Genomic DNA, 23,201 nt, shown 5'->3' with positions numbered 1-23,201 from the left:
TCGTGCTTAATACAGGTGGGCTTCGGCCCACACTGCATGCCCCAGTCAGACTGGGGTTCTTTACAAGTGGACAGATGTAGGTTAAACTCCGTGTGCACCTACAGCATGGGTGGCTCCCTGGAACCCACCGGCGGTACATAAAAATATCCCATTGCATTGCCCAACACAGCTGAGGTTGTAATGTCGTGCTTAATGCAGGTGGGCTTCGGCCCACACTGCATGCCCCAGTCAGACTGGGGTTCTTTACAAGTGGACACATGTAGGTTAAACTCCGTGTGCACCTACAGCATGGGTGGCTCCCTGGAACCCACCGGCGATACACAAAAATATCCCATTGCATTGCCCAACACAGCGGATGTAACGTCAGCTGTAATGCAGGTGGGCTAAAAATTCATTTGATTACACTGTAGGCGAGGGCCCACAAAAATTGCTGTATCAACAGTACTAATGTACATCCAAAAAATTGGCCATGCCCAACCAAGATGGCAGGTGAAACCCATTAATCGCTTTGGTTAATGTGGCTTAAGTGGTAACTAGGCCTGGAGGCAGCCCAGTTTAACGAAAAATTGGTTCAAGTTAAAGTTTCAACGCTTTTAAGAGCATTGAAACGTATAAAAATTGAGTGAGCCTTGTGGCCCTAAGAAAAATTGCCCGTTCAGCGTGATTACGTGAGGTTTCAGGAGGAGGAGCAGGAGGAGGAGGAGGAATATTAGACACAGATTGATGAAGCAGAAATGTCCCCGTTTTGGATGGTGAGAGAGAACGTAGCTTCCATCCGCGGGTGCAGCCTACGTATTGCTTACGTATCGCTGCTGTCCGCTGGTGGAGAAGAGAAGTCTGGGGAAATCCAGGCTTTGTTCATCTTGATGAGTGTAAGCCTGTCGGCACTGTCGTTTGACAGGTGGGTACGCTTATCCGTGATGATTCCCCCAGCCACACTAAACACACTCTCTGACAAGACGCTAGCCGCAGGACAAGCAAGCACCCCCAGGGCATACAGCGTGAGTTCAGGCCACGTGTCCAGCTTCGACACCCAGTAGTTGTAGGGGGCAGAGGCGTCACGGAGGACGGTCGTGCGATCGGCTACGTACTCCCTCACCATCCTTTTACAGTGCTCCCGCCGACTCAGCCTTGACTGGGGAGCGGTGACACAGTCTTGCTGGGGAGCCATAAAGCTGGCAAAGGCCTTGGAGAATGTTCCCCTGCCTGCGCTGTACATGCTGCCTGATCTCTGCGCCTCCCCTGCTACCTGGCCCTCGGAACTGCGCCTTCTGCCACTAGCGCTGTCGGATGGGAAGTTTACCATCAGTTTGTCCACCAGCGCCCTGTGGTATAGCAACACTCTCGAACCCCTTTCCTCTTCGGGAATGAGAGTGGGAAGGTTCTCCTTATAGCGTGGGTCGAGCAGTGTGTACACCCAGTAATCCGTAGTGGCCAGAATGCGTGTAACGCGAGGGTCACGAGAAAGGCATCCTAACATGAAGTCAGCCATGTGTGCCAGGGTACCTGTACGCAACACATGGCTGTCTTCACTAGGAAGATCACTTTCAGGATCCTCCTCCTCCTCCTCCTCTTCCTCCTCCTCAGGCCATACACGCTGAAAGGATGACAGCCCAGCAGCATGTGTACCCTCACCAGTGGGCCAAGCTGTCTCTTCCCCCTCCTCCTCATCCTCCTCATGCTCCTCCTCCTCCTCCTCAACGCGCTGAGATATAGACAGGCGGGTGCTCTGACTATCCAGCGACATACTGTCTTCCCCCGGCTTTGTTTCCGAGCGCAAAGCGTCTGCCTTTATGCTTTGCAGGGAACTTCTCAAGATGCATAGCAGAGGAATGGTGACGCTAATGATTGCAGCATCGCCGCTCATCACCTGGGTAGACTCCTCAAATTTTCCAAGGACCTGGCAGATGGCTGCCAACCAGGGCCACTCTTCTGTAAATAATTGAGGAGGCTGACTCCCACTGCGCCGCGCAAGTTGGAGTTGGTATTCCACTATAGCTCTACGCTGCTCATAGAGTCTGGCCAACATGTGGAGCGTAGAGTTCCACTGTGTGGGCACGTCGCACAGCAGTCGGTACACTGGCAGATTAAACCTATGTTGCAGTGTCCGCAGGGTGGCAGCGTGCATGTGGGATTTGCGGAAATGTGCGCAGAGCTAGCGCACCTTTCCGAGCAGGTATGACAAGTGGGGGTAGCTTTTCAGAAAGCGCTGAACCACCAAATTAAAGACATGGGCCAGGCATGGCATGTGCGTGAGGCTGGCGATCGAAAACGGTGCAATTTTTCACGCCCAAAAATCACTCATGTGAATGAATGCGTTGAAATACAAGGCTTCACATTTGCTGACGTTTCACTTGTGTGAAAGAGGCTTTAAGGTGGCTTCACACAAGCAGATGCACAAAAACGCTCGCCTCAATGCAACATATTTTCGCAGTTAATGAGGTTGGATAAGGTAGATTTGCATGCGCTTCTTTGCATAGTACTATACTTTTTGTACACACAGGGCCAGTTAACACGTACACGCAACACACCCCTTTCATGGTTTAAAAGGCTATTTAGCCCAATGAAGTCTAGATGTGTTTTGTTTTTTTTTCGTGTAATTGCACGGAGTATTGCGCATTTGTGCAATGAGTTCAATTCTCTGCATATTGCATGTGCAAATTTTGTGCGAGCAAATACGTTTGTGCGAAGGGGCATTAAGTAAAAAAAAAAGGCTTTACAAAATATTGCTAAGGACCAGGATATACATCAATCCACACATAAATTATCTACAGAAATTACAGAACTGTTGCTAATTTTGCTAGGAGTACGAGAGCACAACGAGCAGTGCTGAAAGAGGTGAGAAAGACCCCCGGGGAACAGCAAAAGACCTACAGAAAAGTCTACAAACTACAGAAACCTTTCTTCATGTGTCTGCAGCATCCTGTAGGGTGACCCCAGACACAAGGCATATGTTGAGAAGCTGGGAAGGTAGAGTGGTCACTTGTCACAGTGGTACTTACCAGGCTCCCTCCCGGAGGAAAACACATGTAGCCGTGGCCAGAGCAGCGCTGGGCCTCTTCCGGACTCCCCTAGGATAGGGATGCCCAATAAACTGGAGAACAGGGATAGCAGATGTCACGAGTTCCGTTACCTATCGGTATGACCCTCAGCGGTAAATAAAGGAGCTGCAGACAAAAGTAACGTACCTCAGGTCCCTGGGAACAGTCAGGGCCCGGCAAAAAAAAAACATGACATGTATGACATTATGGAGGGGGCCAGGAATAGATGTACTGGGCCACTACATGTTCACTATTGCACAAACACTGACCGAGAATGGTGATCACGGAAGGACACCATAAAAGAAGCCGCTGCTGTCCAAAAAATATATTGCGTCCCGTCTCAGGTTTGCTTGAGACCGCCTGGGTGTTCCACAATGCTTCTAGGAAAATGTTCCATGGACAGAAGAGACAAAAGTGGAAATTCTTAGGACAAATATACAATGCTATGTTTGGAGGAAGAGGAACACTGCACACCAACACCAAAACCTCATCCAACTCTGAAGCCTGGTGGAAGAGACATCATGGTTTGGGGCTGCTTTGCTCCTCAGGACCTGGACGACTTGTGATCATTGAGAGACCAATGAATTCTAAAGAGGATCAGAACATCTTACAGCAGAATGTAAGGTCCATCGTCCATGACCTCAAGCTGAAGAGACGTTGGGTGATGCAACAGCTAATAACCCAAAGCATACACATAAATTATCTAAAGCAGGGGTGTCCAAACTGCAGCACAAGATGGCTATGAATGCAACCACAGAGGCGAATTGGACATTTACTGCACCGGGAAAACTCCTGGTGGGCCAACCACTCTGTGGGCTGGGGCTTCTGTTCTTCATTATACACAAGGCTGCTACTGTCAGTGACAACTTAAAGGGGTTGTCCCGCGAAAGCAAGTGGGGTTAAGCACTTCTGTATGGCCATATTAATGCACTTTGTAATATACATCGTGCATTAAATATTGGCCATACAGAAGTTATACACTTACCCCCTTTGGTGTTGGCATCCCCATCTCCATGGCGCCGACCAAAGCCTTCTTCTGCCTGGATTAGACGCGCTTGCGCTGAAGGGGCCGCTCCGGCATGCGCAGAAGACCTCTGCAGTGCGACCACGCCGGAGCCGGACATAAGAGGGCAGACTGCGCAAGCGCGTCTAATCCAGGCAGAAGAAGGCTTTGGTCGGCGCCATAGAGATGGCGGCGAGCCACCCCGAAGCTGTTGTTAGGTCCGCCTCTTCCTGCCCCCTCTCTAATTCTCTCTTGGGCTGCAGGTAGGCCAGCGTCCAGTGCCCGGCAGCAATACTGTGAGTGAGTCTATGTGGGTTAATGAGCGGATGGCTCAGGGCAGACAGTAGTTAGTAGACTAACCAGGTCAGCCACCTCAGCTCCATTAATTTAAAGGTTAGTAGGTCAATGCTGCCTGCCTCTGCGTCTCAGTAGGGTATTAATTATTTGAACCCTAAGGGCGCTTTCACGCAACACTTTTTATGTTCAGTTTTTTGTGAGCCAAAACCAGGAGTGGAGAGAAAGTATAATGGAAAGATCTGCATGTCTTCCAGATTTTGGACCCGCTCCTGGTTCTGGCTCACTAAAAACTGAACATAAAAACTGCTGTATGAAAGCGCCCTAAGAGTATGTTAATGGCGGGATTTTCACATTTGCGAATTGTGCGTCTAAACACTGGAATAGCCAAAACAGAGTCCTGACCATAACTTTATGGAGCTGCTGTGGCATGACCTGAAAAGGGCTGTGCACACAAGGCATCCCAGAAATACTGATAAATTTAAAAATATTTGCAGGAAGAATGGTCCAGAATTCCTGCTCAAGGTTGTACAAATATGATTTCAGGAAATGTTCAGTGGAGACTATTTAATTCAAGGGTTAACCTACTTGTTCTCCCTGCAGTATAGATAATTATTCAATGTGCTCAATAAAAGACATGAACGGTACAACTGTCTGTGTGTTATTAGTTATATTGTATCTCTCTATAATTGTGACTTAGCTAAGAGTCAGATCACATTTTATTAGGAATCAATACAGAAATCCAGGGAATTCCAAAGGGTTCACTTACTTTTTCTTGCAAGTGTACAAATTCCAGATTTGCAGCCATTCAGTCACCTCATCGCACCCGGAAGACGTCAATGATGTGGAGCTACCAGCAGATGGCACTAGGGAGAAAGAAGAAATAAATCCATGGGACAATGCGGTGCAGCACGGGAGTCTGCGGCTGCTGGTGCCTCTCAGTAGAGCAGTGAGGCTCCTACATGACCCCTGGACTATACAGAGAGTATATCCTGTATAAGGTGCGGGCAGGATTAGGGCTAAACGCTGCAGAAGCATGCTCACATTCATTGAAATGTCAATTAAGTTAATTAGTTCAATAGGTGCTATTTTCGTGCGCATTTTTTGAGCGAACGAAATGCGTGCGCAAAATACACTTATGAGGATGAATCCATTGAAATTAATGAACCTGCAATGCTTTGTCGCACGAGCGTATGAGCAAAATCGCTCACTGCAGCGCAATGTGTTTGCCCATGAACGAGGTTGGATGAGGTTAAACAGATGAATGTATGCGCAAATATGCTCGCCGCAACAGAGCGTATTAGCGCATGAACACGTTATAAGTCTTCATGGGTGTGGCATATTTTTTACTGTTCATAGCCAGAGCAATTGCGCACGCAAAAACCCCCAAAAAGATAGGGCAGGACATATCTTGTCTTGCATGTAGGAATTGCACACAAGAAACACGCTTGTGAGAACGAACCATTCAAATCAATGGCTTCGCTTTGTCACATTTTACGGGCATGAATTTAATGCACGCAAAAACCTCCGCAAACACGTTCGTCTGTTTACGCCCTGAGGGTTTATACTGCTGAGTGCGATACGCTGTGATTATGCATAACACAGAGAATAGAACCCATTGATTTCAATTGGTTCACCCTCACTCCTTTTTTTGCGCATTACATTACACGCTCGTCTGTTAAAGCCGTGAATACGGACAGCGCGCAGAGCCCTTACCGTACATTGGTGTATTCAGACGTCCATTTATGTGGACTGATGTTGCATGTAAAAAAAATTGTGGCTTGCTCTAATTCGTGTTGGATTTGCCAACCAAAATCACCCATGAAAGTCTATGGTAGCATTAACCCTTCCCAATCCAATTTGTATCCTGGTTTTCCTAGGGGGCTTGCTCTTTTTCTGCTGTTACACAACGGCGCTATCTGCTGGCTAAAGCCAGTACTGCATGAGGTGACACATTGGATAGGCTCCGACAGCAGAGAGGCTGGCAATATACAGTAAGAGAACCCCGGCGGACGTCTTTTAACATCAGAGCTGTACAGCCTTAAATCATGTCTTCAGAGGTCAGACAGTGGATTGAAAAGGGTTAAAACACGCAGCGGACAGAGATGTCGCATGCATTTGTGCTGCGATTACATAGGTTGAAATGAGAGTGAAAAAAAGGTGACATAAATTGGGCCTTCTGGCATTTTTTTTTTTTTTTGCATGTGTGAAAAACAGATGACGCAAGGACATAAAAAAACCAATTGCAACAAAGTGCATACACACATGCAGCGAAATCAGTTTGTTTTCAATAGACCGAAATTGCATATGCATGTGTGGATTAGCCCTGATGATGGTTCTGGTGCTGTATATATGTAATGAGCCTGGTTCTGGTGCTGTACTTATGTTATGATGTTGGTTCTGGGGCTGTATTTATGTAGTCAGCTTGGTTCTGGTGCTGTACTTATGTTATGATGATGGATTAGGGGCTGAATTTATGTAATGAGCCTGGTACTGGTACTGTGCTTATGTCATAATGTTGGTTGTGAGGCTGTATTTATGTAGTGAGCCTAGTTCTGGTACTTATGTTATGATGATGGTTCTGGTGCTTTGCTTATGTTATGATGTTGGTTCTGGGGCTGTACTTATGTTATGATGTTCATTCTGGTGCTGTATTTATTTTATGTACTAAGCTTTGTTCTGGTGCTGTACTTATGTTATGATATTGGTTTTGATGCTGTATTCATATAATAAAGTATTATAGTATTACAATAATATATGTTTGTTGTATTGTACTTGTTCGACTATTAGTTTAGGGATCATTTTCTCCAGTTTGCTAGATCGCGAGCATTTCTGATCCATAACTTAATCTCCCAGGTATGGAATGTGTTATTAAAATTTTGAGTCTCACTCTTAAAAGCACCTCCTCCTGATTGATTTGGTTTGGGGACTGGTTGCGGGTAGGGCGCAGAAAAATTGGCATGGGGCGCTTCACCTGCCGCTTCACCTGTCCCTCTTTCCTTCTCTGTAAAGTTGGGAAGTATGCATAGAGCAATTAGCGCAGATTGAGAATATGGATGCTCGTCTGCTGGTCCTGTGTACAGGCGGATACAGATTCCATTAGTGGATGAGCGATCGTTACTCTGATTGTTCTGTTCCGCAGAGCTGTCATTGGTTGGCTGCATCTCCGTACTTACACAGTGAAATGTGCAGCCACGCGGCGAGTATTTTTATACTCGTATAGACCAGCCAATAAACAAGTGTTTGCTCTTTCCTCAGCCGATCGCTTACACTTTCACAAGGCCCAATAATCGGGTAAAAGAATGTTTAGGTGAACGCCCTTGTCCAATTACCCGGATTTGTAAAGTCCCTTATGACAGTTTTTTGGCGCCACCTGCAACAGAAAACTGGCGCATTTTCAATAGTAAATCTGCCCCATTGTTTCTTGTGCGTTTCCTATATACCTATTGACCTGCATGAATGGCGCATGATTGCTGGCTGTAGGCTTCAACAGAAAACCCCTTTAGGCTGGGTTCACACGGAGCAGAGCTGCAGCGGAATTTCCTTTTCGGATCCTCCGCACGGACATTCCGCTGCATTTACAGAAGCAGCAAAGTGGACGAGATTTTGAAAATCTCGCCCACAAGCTGTGGAAATAACCCGCACAAAACCCGTGCGGAGGGTGACTTGTGGCGCAGAATTCAAATCTGTGACATGTCAATTATGTCGCCGTCTCCGCTGCAGAATTCGCGACGAGACCAGCTTCAAAACCTGCACCAAATGGGGCGGAGGTGGAGGCAGGCATTGCCCCGGCTGATCTGCAGCGGGATGCCCACTGCGGGCATTCTGCTGGTAATAAGCCCCGTGCGAACGCAGCCTCTCTCAGACGGGCGTGCCAACAATTCCCATACATTATCTTGACATGTGCGTTAAATACACACCCATAGTGCATGCCGCCATTTTTTTGCGCGGGCATTTCTCGCAATGAGCGGCACAGTTACAGAGTATGGGAGATTGATACTGCTTATTATGCACGCAAAACCAGTGCACGTAACACGCAGCGACCGTACGCACATAAGGACGCAGCGACCGCACGCACACAAGGACGCAGCGACCGCACGCACACAAGGACGCAGCGACCGCACGCACACAAGGACGCAGCGACCGGGCGCACACAAGGACGCAGCGACCGCACGCACACAAGGACGCAGCGACCGCACGCACACAAGGACGCAGCGACCGTACGCACACAAGGACGCAGCGACCGGGCGCACACAAGGACGCAGCGACCGCACGCACACAAGGACGCAGCGACCGCACGCACATAAGGACGCAGCGACCGCACGCACATAAGGACGCAGCGACCGCACGCACATAAGGACGCACCGACCGCACGCACATAAGGACGCAGCGACCGCACGCACATAAGGACGCACCGACCGCACGCACATAAGGACGCACCGACCGCACGCACATAAGGACGCAGCGACCGTACGCACATAAGGACGCAGCGACCGTACGCACATAAGGACGCAGCGACCGCACGCACATAAGGACGCAGCGACCGTACGCACATAAGGACGCAGCGACCGCATGCACACAAGGACGCAGCGACCGTACGCACACAAGGACGCAGCGACCGCACGCACATGACGCACAGACCGCACGCACATAAGGACGCACAGACCGCACGCACATAAGGACGCAGCGACCGCACGCACATAAGGACGCAGCGACCGCACGCACATAAGGACGCAGCGACCGCACGCACATAAGGACGCAGCGACCGCACGCACATAAGGACGCAGCGACCGCACGCACATAAGGACGCAGAGACCGCACGCACACAAGGACGCAGCGACCGCACGCACATAAGGACGCAGCTGCTCTCGGCCTTCCGTGTATTTTTGCTTTGCTTCTTCTTTTGACATTTATTGTTTTGCCCTTTCGGGGTTTTAGGTGCATTTATTTCTCGCCATTTTCGGGTACTTTAATATTAGAGTCTGACAGGATTTCTTTAACCCTTTGCAACCATTTTTACATTTTTCGCCCATGGACAAACTTCAGTCACGACACTTCATCCGAGAACAGCGGCCACAGCATCACTCATTGCCCAAGTCACAACCCTGAAAGGGTTAATGCGGTCCGTAGGGACCAGCTGCCCACTGGCCCCGCCCATCGCCCGCAGCCCCGACTCCGTCTGTGACCTGACCGCACTCCACAAACCCCTCCCCCTGACGTCACTGAGCCAGCCCCCTCCCATTAAATCACACACTTCCTCTTCCTTCCCCTCCCAACATTTAAGTCCCGCCCTTTCGGTGTTATTGTCATCTGGAAGCAGCCAATCAGAGCGCAGAATCGCTTTTCCTTACTCGTAGTACAGCCAATAGTGCGCGGCGCTTTTGTGCAGGGGGCGGGGACTAGAGGCGTGTGCAGCCGGGTTCAGGGAAACAAAGAGAAAAAAGAGGGAGTGGGAAGAAAGGGAAAGTGGAGCGGCCGCGGGGAGCCGGTGCGGGCGGGCGATGAGCTGAGCGGCCGCTGTCCGAGTGCGCTGTGATCGCCATGCCGGGCGGCGGTGGAGGCGGCACGCCGGCCTCCTGGACCCCAGAGCTGGAGGAGATCCGGGTGAGGCTGGCTGCACTGGAGGCCCCGGCGGAGGCTGAGGAGGAGGACAGGCCCGGGGACGAGGAGGCGGCGGTGTATCCCGGGGAGCTGCTGCTGCTGGGGGGTCAGTACCCCGGGGGAGCCGAGCAGGCCGCCGTCACCGTGCGCAGGAAGAGCGTCAACACCAACGAGCTGGTGCCAGTGCCCAGCTCCGAGCACGTCGCCGAGATCGTGGGGAGACAGGGTGAGTGTGCCCGGGGGGCGAGGGAGGGTGACGGGGTGAGTGTGCCCGGGAGAGGGGGTGGTGGTGGTGATAGGGTGAGTGTGGCTATGGGAGGAGGGGTGAGTGTGCCCATCAGAGAAGCGGGTGGTGGTGATAGGGTGAGTGTGCCTGAAAGGAGGAGGGGTAAATGTGCCGAGAGGGGGCGGGGTGACAGTTTGCTTGTGCCCAGGGGGGGGGGGGGGGTGAACGTGACAAGGGAGGAAATGGGGTTACAGGGTGCGGGTGCCCAGCAGAGGAGGGGGAGTCAAACAGGTAAGTGTGCCTGGTGAAGGGGGTGAGGGCGAGTGTGCATTGGGGGAAGGTGCCCAGAAGGGGTGGTGACAGGGTGCAAGGGTGAGTGTGCCCGAGGAGGAGCAACTGAGGCAGACAATGTGGGCACTGGCATACTGTACATAATCCACACAGTGGATACCAGCGGAGACCAAGTGTGGAGGTTGGGTTAGGAGGGCATACTATAATAGTGGGCATTGCTAGACATTGGGTGAGGGTTGGCTGAGAGCACCCGCTAACTAACACCTTTACCACTATAATTCTTTATGGGGCATCTCTTGCCATGTGGCGTTGGGGTCCTGGATGTGGCAGCTATTGTGGTGGCGCTACCCTGTAATTCGGGGATGTCATTTTGTAGACGTTGGGAAAGGGTCCTGTGTCTAAGGGTTGGCAGACGGCCTACAGTGTGGCACTTGCAAAGGTGTCAATGTGGGGATCTGACAGGTCCTGGGGTTAAATAGGGGGCAAATGGAAGCAAGGAAGGTTGGCATAGTGGGCACTGATGTGACTGGAGGGGGCATTCATCCTCCGGGCACTGCAGTGTAGCTGGTACTTTAGACGTGGGGGTGGGACTGTATGGACCTGGCAGTGATCCCGTGTACTGAGTTATGGGTATATCGGGTAACCTGCTAGCACCGGTCAGGATCTCTGCTTGCTGTCTGTGAATGGGAACATCCTTGACTGTACAGGTGTAATACTGCTCACAGCTGAGGGTTCGTTACACTGTAGCCACCCGCGGGGAAATATGCAGACTGGATACAATAACCGCAAAGCCTCAACTTCTGGAAGTAGTCAGTCTTCACCGTCTATCTGTTCAATGAAAGCAAGCAGAGATCTTGTAAATTTTGGGAAATTGAAACAATTATATTCACAAAATTCACAATTTTTCATACCGTGCTTATAAAGCGCCAATTCTGCGCCGTCTTTTGTCTCCGGGCCGGTTGGCCTCTATTGCTGCTTTTAGAGTCCGGCTTCCTGAGGCTGCAGTTACACAGGCGAGCGCGATATCGGGCTGAGAAACCCGGCCCAACTATTGCGCTTGTCAACGTGTGTCTTACCCGCGGACGCGAAACTCCTTGCACTACTTCAGCGACGCTCCAATCCTCCTGTCAGCGGACGATGCGTTCCGAGGGACACGAAAAAATCGGATATGCAGAGTTTATGTATTTTTCTTTACCTCCCAGCATCGCTCAGGTGGGGCTCCATTCTAAAGGGCGGAGTTCGTATTTGCCCGAGTTTCGTGCGCCGCAGGCGGAGTTCACTTCTGTGCTTTCCATGGCAGATTCTGGTGTACAAAAAACCAAAACTTTACAAACTAAAGTGAACCGAAAACTTTTTTTTTTTTTGTCAGATCCTTCATAAACCAGCGGGAACGCTTTGTGTTCATTTCCACTTTTCAGCATTTTAGGGCCCTTTTACGCAGAACGCTAATCGCTGGATCATTCGGTGTGAACGCGCCCAGCGCTTAAACCACAAATGAGAATTTGTTCATTTCATGCAGGGATGAAAACAATTGCGCAGCGTCCCATGTGACTAGCGGTTGTTCATTCGTTCACATTCACTGCTACAATGAATGAGATGCGAACGCAATTGCCAAGGATTTATGCGCTTGTATAACCAGACAGCGGTAAAAGGAGTCTTGCGCTGCTACGCTGAGGTGTCTCGCCATCCCATTATGTAGCATTCCAGATACAAAAAAACGCAAGGTTCAAATGGAGGAAAACACATTGGTTTTCAGTCAGCGACTGCAATCGAAAATGTATTTATTTTTTTAACTGGGAGCGAAAATACCGCAGTCCGAGTGCAAAGCATGCTGGGAGTTGTAGTTGTGCAGCAGCTGAACAATGCATTGAGCGTGCTGCACAGTGAGTGGCCAGTAGCAGGAGGTCGAATAATAGCCGCTCCCCCCACCCCCCTCTGCCATTGTGTTGGGAGGGGGAGGCGCATCCTGGAAGTTGAGCGAGGGGGATCTGATACCTCAGATCTTCTGGAAGGGCCTGGTACAGATTCTCGCTGAGTCTGAGCACTAATCCTTCAGTGTGAACGCCGGCGCGGTCTGAAGGATAATATATTCACTTATCGTTCCATTTCTGCCGGCATTAAACGGCGATCGTCCCGTGTAAACAGGCAGTTACTCCTCTACGAACGACGGCCTGTTGACTGTGAATGGAGACGGGACGCCCAGAACGATCTGCGGCCCGCCCGCCTCCGTTTCCTCGAGTGGTCCTCACAAGCTCTGAGATATGGCGCTTGCCAAGGTGCGTTTTGCACATAGATGCAAGGTGTTCTTCATTCCAGACCGCATCCCTTCTGTGACGTTGCGCTGTCAGCCGTGTTTTTCACGCGCATCGGAGCGTAGCACTGGTTTCCCACTGATTTCAGTGGATGAACATCACATCGGTCGGCATGCGATGTCTTTAAAGGTCCCATTGAACCAACGGCCCATGCGTTTACCTGAAAATTGCCCGTTGCGATGAACTTGTAGTGTTGGAAGCTCTTGTGTTTTTTTTTTTTGTTTTTTTTTGTTTTTTAAACCTTTTATGCGTGTGAAACTCTTAGGCCTCATCCACAGGCGATTATCTTTATTTTTTCACTGTTTCCCGCGTCTATAATCTGCACGCGGGTAACACGGTGAACGTTTTCAATAGGGTAACTATGGAAAGTGCAGCCCCTACGGCCACGAGCGGAAAACTGCTTGCGTTAGAAATCGCAGCGTCCTGCAATTATCCGTGATGAACCTGTCATTTATAGATGGGTTCTTCGCGGTGCCAAAGTGCTCCTGCGGCAGGATAGCGCTACGCCCATGGACAGGCGGCCTTAGGCCCAATGTCCATGGGTGGATTTGATTTGCGGAATCCGCATGTGAGATCCGCAAATCGAGCCGCTCATAGGGAAGCATTGGGCGTCCGCACTTCATTTAACGCTTGCTCTTATTTGATTTGCGGATGCCGTGTGGATCATAAATCGCAGCATGCTCCATTTTACTGCGATGTGCCCAATTCATCTCTATGGGAGCTAACGATCCGTAGTACATCCACATACTCTTGCGGATTCAAAGGATAACCTCCGTTAGGGAGGTGGGGTTGCAGACTTCTTCTGAGTGAACGAAACCCAGTACATCTGCGCAGAAATAAAACGCGATCTCCCGCAAGCAATTAAAAAAAAATCAATGTAAGGCACAATACCCATGGACAGATTTTTGCTGTGGAATTCGCGGCCGGACGCCCGCCACGAATTCCACAGCAATGTCCGTCCATAGACGTGCTATGTTAAGATTCGTCCATGCCCATGAGCGGAAATCAACTGCGATGGTTTGGGGTTTTTTTTCCCCCACTTGTGAGGGAAAATCGTACGGGCGGCTTCTATTGCAGTCAATGGAAGCGGTCTGATCCGCGGTGATCCAAGATGTCGGAGTCACTCGTGGCGTATGCAGACAGGTGAGCATGTGTCTCTGGCCCGCACCAGGTTTGATTCTGCTCTGAGATTTCACAGTTTGAATCCGACCCGGCCGCAAGCCAGAGACCTTAATGATGTCTCACAGTGCATCCGCTGTGGAAATCCGCATGAAAAAGATCTGCACATGCCGGTTCCACACAAAGCCCGCACAAATAGAAACGCCATTCTTTTGACAAGTCGCACACGTGAGCAATGGTTTTCCTGACAGTGATGCTGTTGTTGGGGGGGGGGGGGGGGGGGGATCGTGACCTGTCCCTTTTTTTTTTTTTTTTGTTTCCCCCCCGATCCTCAGAACGCATCGGTCATTGATTTCAACAGGACCTTAATACATTGTGTGGCTTTCGCAGGCCGTGCGCCTCGAGGTTTCCCATTGAAAGCAATGAGAAACACTTTCTATCTTCTATTGTGCATGAAACTCGAGCGAGAGAATCGGAGTTTCACAGAAGCTTGAACATTTCCTCGCATCCGCGGGTAAAACACACGTTGACTAGCGCTATATGGGGCCAAGTTTCTGGGTCTGTTGTTGCGCTCTCCCCTGTGCCGTTAGCCTTAAGTAGATAAATGCGAAGTGATCCGTTTTTAAGTAGCAACGTATCCAGAATCGCGATCTTACAAGCACGGTAATATATCTCTCACCATGATATCTCTCACCCATGTGAACGCTCCATTAAGGGTGCTTTCTCTTGGGATTCCCACCAATCAGCTGATTCCTGACGCAGCGGTCACTACAATACCAGCCCGGGTTGCTGCGCTATGGTCAGCGCTTTCTAAACTCCCCATAATGACAGCGGAACGCCGGGGGATCCTGAGCGGTGGACCCCGCCAATCGTCTATTGATGACTACTGAGGAAAAAGTGAGAGCACTCCTAGTTACTGCTGAGGGTTTGTTACAATTGTATCCAGTCTAGACAATCCTCTGTGAGCTCTCCAGACTGATACTTGACCTGCTTGCTACAATGTATCGGATGTGTTCGCTCACAGATGATTGTCTGGCATACCTACAACTGTAACATATCCTCAGCTGTAACTGTTTTCAGGCTCTGGAAGTAAACAAGAATGTTCCCATTCTGACAGCAAGCAGAGATCTTGAAAATGTTGATGGATTGAAATGTAGATCTTTTAATTGTGCATTGAGGATTACCACTCGAGGCTCAGAAAGCTGGGTGACGGCGGCTCTGGTGGTGAGGGAAAGGTTTGGTACAGTGTTAGCCAGTAGAGCGAAATGTGAGTAAGGGGCCTTTTACACGGGCCGATCTGCTGGCAACAGATGCTCCACAGGCCGACCGAGCAATAATCCCTCACTGTCCGCTCCTGCTTGGGGGTGCGCAGGCTACACTTCTGGGGCCCGCATCATCCCTAGGCCATAAGGTTAAGTCTTGGGAGGTGAAGAGGTTAAAAGGTAATCTATCCAAGGTTACTGTGTCGTAATGTGCGCTGTCACCCAGCATTCCCAGAAACAGGTCACTAAGAGGGTGATGCGGTGATAACAATCCCCATCTCGGTCAGCCACATGAGGTGGGGATTGTTAGTGAGTGGTGTCGCTGATGATGTAATCTTATTTTTATGGGATGACATCACGCTGCTGCTCAGAAGTCCCGGCCGCTTATCATTCACTAATAATTATAGGATGAGATTTCCAGGAATCAGATCTTCTTATGTATCTGTAATATGACCAGGAAGACTCCCTCTGGTGCCAGGTCGTTGTAAGGAACTGACACCACAACTTCCAGCATGCCTTATAATATCCATCACTCTATGGCCATTGGGATTTTGACCTCTGAGAATGATTTGGTGCTGCATCCCCTTTGCTTCTGGTTTTCTTCTCCCCCTGCATAGCAGCACTGCGCCCGTCCTAGTCAGGCGACCGGAGCCATGTTGTAGTTTCCTGTACAACGGGTAACTGGCACAACTATGAGAAATATTTTAAAAAGCTGGGGGGTCGCTACAAAGTAGCGCTCTTTTGCCGAGATTTGCTTTGAGGTGGGGAGGAGGCTTGAAATATAAGCCCTACACTGAAAATAAGCCCTAGCTGCATTTAACTGCTTATAGAGCAGGCTCTTTTGTACTTTAAGGACCAGATACTTTAGGGATTTTACCTATGTGGTGGTTTTACTGCCCTATAATTTATTTATTTTTCCTTTTAGCTATCAAAATTATTTTTGCAGCATTTTTTTTTCTCTTTTCCGTGGCAAATAGGGCTATTTTTTTAAAATCTTTTTCACTGACTTTTTTTTCCCTGCCTTATTAGGGGTGAAAAGCTAAAAAAAGATTGATTTATTTTTTTTAACATTTCTAGTATTTATTTTTTTTTTAAGCTAGTATATTTACTCTAAAATAAAGTATGGAAATGGGTTCCTCATTTTGTTTTGGACGTTTTGATATATAATATGTATGGTTTTGGATTACAGGGCGCTTATAGCGACTGTTTTGGTTAGCGTCGGTTTGGGGTTATTTATTTTTTCTTATTTATATATTGTTTAACTCTGTACTTTTTTAGGACCTCTGGGGGACATTCACATGTTGTCTTTTTTTTTTGTTTGTTTTTTTTTACCCTTTCCCACTGTAGCTTAGGCATCCATAGGAGCTTCAGTTACAGGGGGAAAACAACCCCTGTAGTGATATTAGTCACTGGCAGAGCTGGTCAGGGTCTGGTACGACCCTGCACCTCTGCTGTAGCAGGGAATCCCGGTGGTCCTTGAGCACTATGTACTCGGGGAAGGAAAAGGTAGAAAGGGTTAAAAACCTCCTCTTGCCTTCTCCAGGTTATCAGCGGTTACTAAGACTTAAAGCCCCGCCATAAAAATGGCTGGGTTTTAAGCCCAGGACCAGGCGCCGCATAGTTACTAAACAGGTTAAAGGAAAAAAGAAAAAAACAATACATCACTTAAGAGGCGCTGTCCGCTCCGCCGCAGGTCTCCTCTGCAGCTTCGGCACACTTGCCTGTAGCTTTCACCCAGCGCTTCCAAGTCAGGAGTTTGAAAAACCCTGCCTTCAGGAAGCGCTGGCTCTGATTGGTTCTCGAGCATCGCGGCTCAGTCAAATCGGAACCAGCGGTTCCTGGTGGCAGGATTTTGGGTTCCCTGACCAGGAAGCGCTGGCTGAAGACTACACAATAGTGTGCTGGAGCGGACAGTGCCTGTTATGTAATGTATTGGGGTGTTTCTTTAATGCAGCCAGGGGTTATTTTTGGTGAAACAATAGGATTTCCTACTATAAAAGTTGCATCACACCTCACGAAAACTGCGTGGTTGTGGTTTTTTTTGTTTGTTTTTTTTGCAATGCCACACAAAGGAAGGGTCCGTAGGGAAACATGGGCTACAAAACATCGTAAATCACGGCAATATTCAGCACGGTGCTGTGAATATGACATGTTCTCTTTATTCTGGGGGTCAGTAAGATTATGGCCACACCAAATATTGTTTTCATGTAGTGCTTTAAAAAAAAACAAAAAAAAACGAGGGGGGGGGGGGCTGTTTTCCCCCACCATCTTTTGACCAACATTTTTTGTATTTTTCATCTTCGTGGATGCAGCTGTGTGAGGGCTTATCTTTTGCAGTGTGACTTGTACTTTTCATCTCTACAATTTTGGGGTACATCTTTTACATTTTTTTTTTCTTTGTTGCAGTATATTGTACTTGTGATCAAACTTGCTATTAAGCCCTGCCAGAGAAAATCTATGACAGGCCTGAGGGCCTACCCAAAACCCCAAACTGCATGATGGGGCCCCTCTGTCAGTCCATGTAAATGCTGCCTTTTATTGATAGTCTTCTAAATAGTAAACTGGAATTTGAATTCTCTGATGGTGTTGGCCACAAAAGTCGACACCCGTCTCATACTGAGTGATCCATTCTGTTCACTAGCGCCCACATCCGCCATGCATGTAGGGCCGATGTTAGTAAGGAGCTAATCAAGACCTATTGAAAAGTTACTTCATTTTATCACTTAAGATATATTGGGATAATCTGGTTACAAACATGTGCATTGACTTTAAAATATTGCAGTACCAGACATGACCAGTGGTCAGGACTGCAGCAGTTTTCTATATAATTACCTGAAATTACAGGCTGAAAGCCTGAAACTACACTGCTTAGATTCTGATGGCGTAGGTATATGGTGAATTTTTGTCTTGATACAATATTGACTTCTGTTTTTTCCTTGTAGGCTGTAAGATCAAAGCCTTGAGGGCGAAGACGAACACTTACATTAAAACTCCAGTCCGAGGGGAAGAGCCAGTATTTGTGGTCACTGGAAGAAAAGAAGATGTTGCCATGGCCAAAAGAGAGATTCTCTCGGCAGCTGAACACTTTTCTATGATTCGAGCATCTCGTAACAAAAACGGCCCTGCTTTAGGCAGCACCCAATGTACCCCCAACCTTCCAGGTCAAACTACAGTTCAAGTGAGGGTACCTTATCGGGTAGTGGGCCTAGTGGTGGGGCCGAAAGGAGCTACAATTAAACGCATACAACAGCAGACCCACACCTACATTGTCACTCCAAGCCGAGACAAAGAGCCAGTTTTTGAGGTCACTGGGATGCCGGAGAATGTAGACCGGGCCCGAGAGGAGATTGAGATGCACATAGCCATGCGTACTGGCAACTTTATTGAGCTCAATGAAGAAAATGATTTTCACTATAATGGTACAGATGTTAGCTTTGAAGCAAGCGGATTGGCCTCCAGTTGGTTAAACGCTAATGCCACTGCTCCTGGCCGTAACAAAATGGTTTCCAACTATCACAATGATAGTTCCAGTTCTTTGGGGAGCGGCTCCACAGATTCCTTCTTTGGAAGTAATAGGTTGGCTGATTTTAGTCCAACGAGTCCATTCAGTGCAAGTAATTTCTGGTTTGGAGAAACCGTGCCAACCATGGCCTCTGAAGATCTCACTGACACCTCTGCCTTTGATCCCATACCATCTCCTTCTGAGACTATCTGGGCTCCTTTCGACCCAGCAAACTCCCTCTCTGGCTACGGAAATGAGGTTGCTGCAAAATCTCAGCGCCGAGGCAGCATGTCTCCTACCTTCCCTGAAGGCTTGGAGTACCCCCTCCCAAGAAGTATTAGAAGTGACCTTTCAAGCACAAACGAGGGTGGGCTTCCCATCTACATCCCGGCCTTCTCAAATGGTACCAACAGTTACTCTTCTTCCAGCGGCGGCTCCACATCCAGTTCTCCACCCGAGACAAGGCGGAAGCACGACTGCGTCATCTGCTTCGACAACGAGGTCATCGCTGCCCTCGTTCCCTGTGGCCACAACTTCTTCTGCATGGAATGTGCTAACAAGATCTGCCAGAAGGATATGCCCCTGTGCCCCGTCTGCCAATCTCCAGTCAACCAGGCAATACAAATACATTCTTAAATGTATTGCAGATATTTATATTTAAATCGAAAACACTCTATAGCAATCTTCCTCTAACACATATATATAAATCTATATAGTCGCATATATGGAAAAGGCGAGAGTCGGGCTAAATAACAAACTGCTGCTACCACCTTATTATAAAAAGTTACTGCATGCCCAGATTGACTTTGGTGGTATCCAGTTAATTGGCATTAAGATGTTTGTTGGTATAGTATACATGGTAAATTATGATTTCCGGTTAGTTTACATTCACAAATATGTTTACATAGGTGGAAACGAACGTCTAGATTTCTAATGTTTATTCCACTGCCGGCTCTATGAATAATCAAGGCGAGAACTGAGATAAAGCCGCCCCTCGTCTGAACATCTCGATCATCTAGTTATAATCCACAAAGGAAAATTTAGTTTGCTTCTACTACTCTTCGGTTCGGCGTAATGACCTTTACTCCTAGTAGCATCCAGAGCTGCGGAATGGTGCAGGAGCTCCCTGCTGGTTCAGTGTCTTTACAGATATCGCATTTTAAGAAGCCACATAGGTGTGAAGGGTGACTCCTTCCTATTTACATACGTAGGGGATTTAATAAGGCTAGCACTTCATAAAATGTCCCTAATGTGCGAAGACAAGAAAGTTAGACTAGCCATGCGCCTAAACAGTAATCTACACCAGCCATGAGCTACAGTGCATTTGGGCTATAATTCTTCAACCTTTAATGCTACGCCCCACTCACTTTAAAAAAAAAAAAAAAATAGTGGCAAGGGTGGGATAAGACATCAAAGTCAAAATTTTTGGTACAAAACCCTGATTGTGGCAAAATTTCAACTTTTAGCACATGCAGGGCAACGACCCCATTAGTAAGAGTCACTGCTGCAGTTTTGAGGACCACCTTGTCAAAAAGATGGCCGCCTGCAAAATTCTGAATGCAGCTCTAAATGTGATTGGAGAATAAGGTCTGGTTCACACTATTGTTGAGATCCGCAACTAGAGAAGGATGGAGAAAAAAAAGAAACAGCACTGCCAGTCACCACTATTATCCTAAAGGATATGCCAGGCACTAGGATTGGAATTGCCACGCTGTATTTTATCAATAGTGTGAACTTCAGCAAAGTAGAATTTGGGGAGGATTTGTACTGGTGACATTTTCAGTCGGTGTTCTACACAGTTTGAGAAACACCAAAGCAAATCTTGTCACAGGACAGGAGGATTAAAGGGGTTTTCTGACTCCCAAACCATTTTTTTAAAGCCCTACTAACATTTCATATAAGCCCACCAATTGACCCACATATCTTTTACGGGAAGTCCCCATGGTATGTCAGTTTGTACTGCTTCATGCCTGGTTTTAGTGTCACGCGGGCCCCCCTTCCCCTTCAGGCATAACGTTTTCCGATTCCTTACCGTTGAGTCTCCTTGCGAGTCCAGTAAGCATTGTGCATGCCTGGGAAATGATTAGCGTTGTTTTAGCACATCCGGCAGGCAATGTACATGCGGCAAAGGGATAAAAGGGGTAATGGTGGAAGTCCTAAGATCATTAGAAGACCGGGTCATGTGAGCATGGCCGTTATATGTAAGAGGGTATATTACAAAGATTAGAACAATCCCATGTGTTTTTCAATGGCCAAAAAATGGTTGGGTCATGGAAAACCCCTTTAAGGATAGAAAAAAAGTTTAGTTCCAGTGTATTGGATATGCTCGTGTTTTTGGCAAAGTGCACATACTGAAAATACAGCTGCCAGAGTCCTTGCCCCCTTACTAAATATTCATTGGAGTTCTACAATGATCAGTGATCAATGGCAATTAAAAAGGGTTGTCCAAGTATGAGCTTTTGAAAAATGGCTGCAAATGCATTAAAATGAGACTACTCACTCGGCACTGCTGAAGCCGTAGTCCTTCCGGTGTTGTGCAGATGGCTACCCCCTGATCGCCCCAGTGGTTATTGGCATCATGGCTTCCAGCATCTGAGCTGTAAAGCCAGGCAAACCGTACATGATCGCTGCATTGGTAAGGCTGGGAGACTGATAGATCACTGGAAACAGCCTAAGAAAAGTCTCACATTTTAATGCATTTGCAACCATTTTTAAAAAATGTATCACACTTGGACAAACCCCTTTAGTGTGGCAGGATTTTTTTTTTTAGTTTTGCACCCACCATGGGGCGTTCTAGTGGAAACACTACCACAAAGACTGTAACGTTGCCAGTTTTCCAGATAAAGTCTCTGTATTTATTTCAAAAAGCTTTACAGTGCACAAAGCAGCTAATAGAGAATGCTCCATTCCGACTATTAGTCTGATCGAAAGTCATTGAATCTGTTAATTTAGAGAAATTTATTGTAAATGTGAATATTTTATGAGCCAGCCGCAACTTGAATGAAACTTTAGCTTTACTTAACCAAGGGAAAGGCTGGGACTTTTTGACTATACACTTCAATATTTCTTTTCTTTTTGAAAGAGGCCGTGACCCGGCCCGTAATGAGTGAGAGAACATCAGCGCCATATTGTGAATTTCGGGAGGTGTAGGTTTTTGGCTTTTTTTTTTTTTTTCTATTTTATTTTTTTTCTTTTTCAAATTTTTGCATTTCAGCCTGTGGATTTATTTAGTTAAATCTCAGTCCAATATTTCTTAATGGTTACATCAAAAAAAGCAGAAAAACCTAAACTCCCTCTGGATTTTTATATTTTTAAAACTTTTTTTAATTTTTCACAACACAAAACTGAAGCTGTAAAGTCTGTGTACTGACGAAATAGAAATCTTTATTTTTTATTTCCACTTGAAGTTACATTTCGTATAAATATATAAAAAGAAGTTTACAAATTTACTGTTCTGGGTTTATTTTTATTTTCGGATCTCTTTGGGGGGGGGGAGGGGAAAGGGATGGGGGGGGTATATAATATTTGCCTTGATGGCATTATTATTATAATGTATTGCAAACTTTCAAAAAATGCTAATCGCTTGTAGAATAGCTTAAAGTCAGTATTGGAACATTTTAGCTGCCGTCTTAGCAAGTTCGCACGAACATTCGCCAAGCATGTTGTTTTATATATTAAAGAAAAATAAAAAATCTGCTATTATTGCATCGTACACAGCAACTAACAAAGCCAAGGAGTTAACCTAATACATTAGATGCGTGTACCATTTATATTAACTACAAAACGTTAGTATGGAAAAATCTATTAATATAGTTTAGTATTTGCTAATTTTACTACACTTTTGTTATGTATATGTAGGGAAGTATAGGGATTATAAATTCAGTTTGAGTAAAGGTTAAAAACCATATATTTTATGATAAAGGGCCTTTAACTTATTATGGCCAAAGCACTGATATTATATATTTGCTGTAAAGAGAATTATAAGAGTTTTATTTTTTGGATATTAAACGTTAATAAAGACATGTTTCCATTAACTTATTTCAGCTTATTATTGGCCTTCTTTACATTGGAATGTGGTGTATAAAATGCAGCCATGTTAATGGGGTGCGCCCCTGTGCTTCATTCGGTGCTGGGGAAGGGACACATCCTATTAAGGAGGGCTTTGGAAAAACTTTTCAGAAGCTTTTATTCCTACGTTTTTCAGTGACCGGACAGCATATAGGATTTTAAGAAAGAGGAGTTGGCATTATTGTTCCATAGGGAATGCGATTCTTCACTACATCAGGAGAGCTGGTGCATCCCACAGGTGAGCAGGCTGATCCCTTTATTTTGTTTGGAGGGCAGGGAGAATACATGAATTCTGCATATTTTTATCTTTTTACAGTGCTACTTGTGCATCATAAGTGACGTGATTTTCTTTTCTGTGGACCAGTACAGTTATGACTATCACTTTTCTTTCTTTTTTTTTTTTTTTTTTGTAGGCAAAATGAACAAAAAAAAGCATTTAAGCCCTTTTTTCAGTGATTTGTCTAGTGTGTGGTTGTGTGTTT

The 23,201-nt window shown here is 47.1% G+C and overlaps 1 protein-coding gene across 1 annotated transcript; it reads left to right on the top strand.

The window, feature by feature from the left end:
• Nucleotides 1-9,758: 9,758 nt before the first annotated feature.
• MEX3C (mex-3 RNA binding family member C) lies at nucleotides 9,759-22,133 on the top strand. The gene is made up of 2 exons (XM_066602497.1): nucleotides 9,759-10,165; nucleotides 18,092-22,133. The coding sequence occupies exons 1-2, from the start codon at nucleotides 9,880-9,882 to the stop codon at nucleotides 19,285-19,287; spliced, it is 1,482 nt and encodes a 493-aa protein (XP_066458594.1). The 5' UTR covers nucleotides 9,759-9,879; the 3' UTR covers nucleotides 19,288-22,133.
• Nucleotides 22,134-23,201: the final 1,068 nt, after the last annotated feature.

Source organism: Eleutherodactylus coqui, chromosome 5, assembly GCF_035609145.1.
Source record: "Eleutherodactylus coqui strain aEleCoq1 chromosome 5, aEleCoq1.hap1, whole genome shotgun sequence".
NCBI lineage: Eukaryota > Metazoa > Chordata > Amphibia > Anura > Eleutherodactylidae > Eleutherodactylus > Eleutherodactylus coqui.
This window is presented reverse-complemented; position numbering and strand designations above follow the sequence as displayed.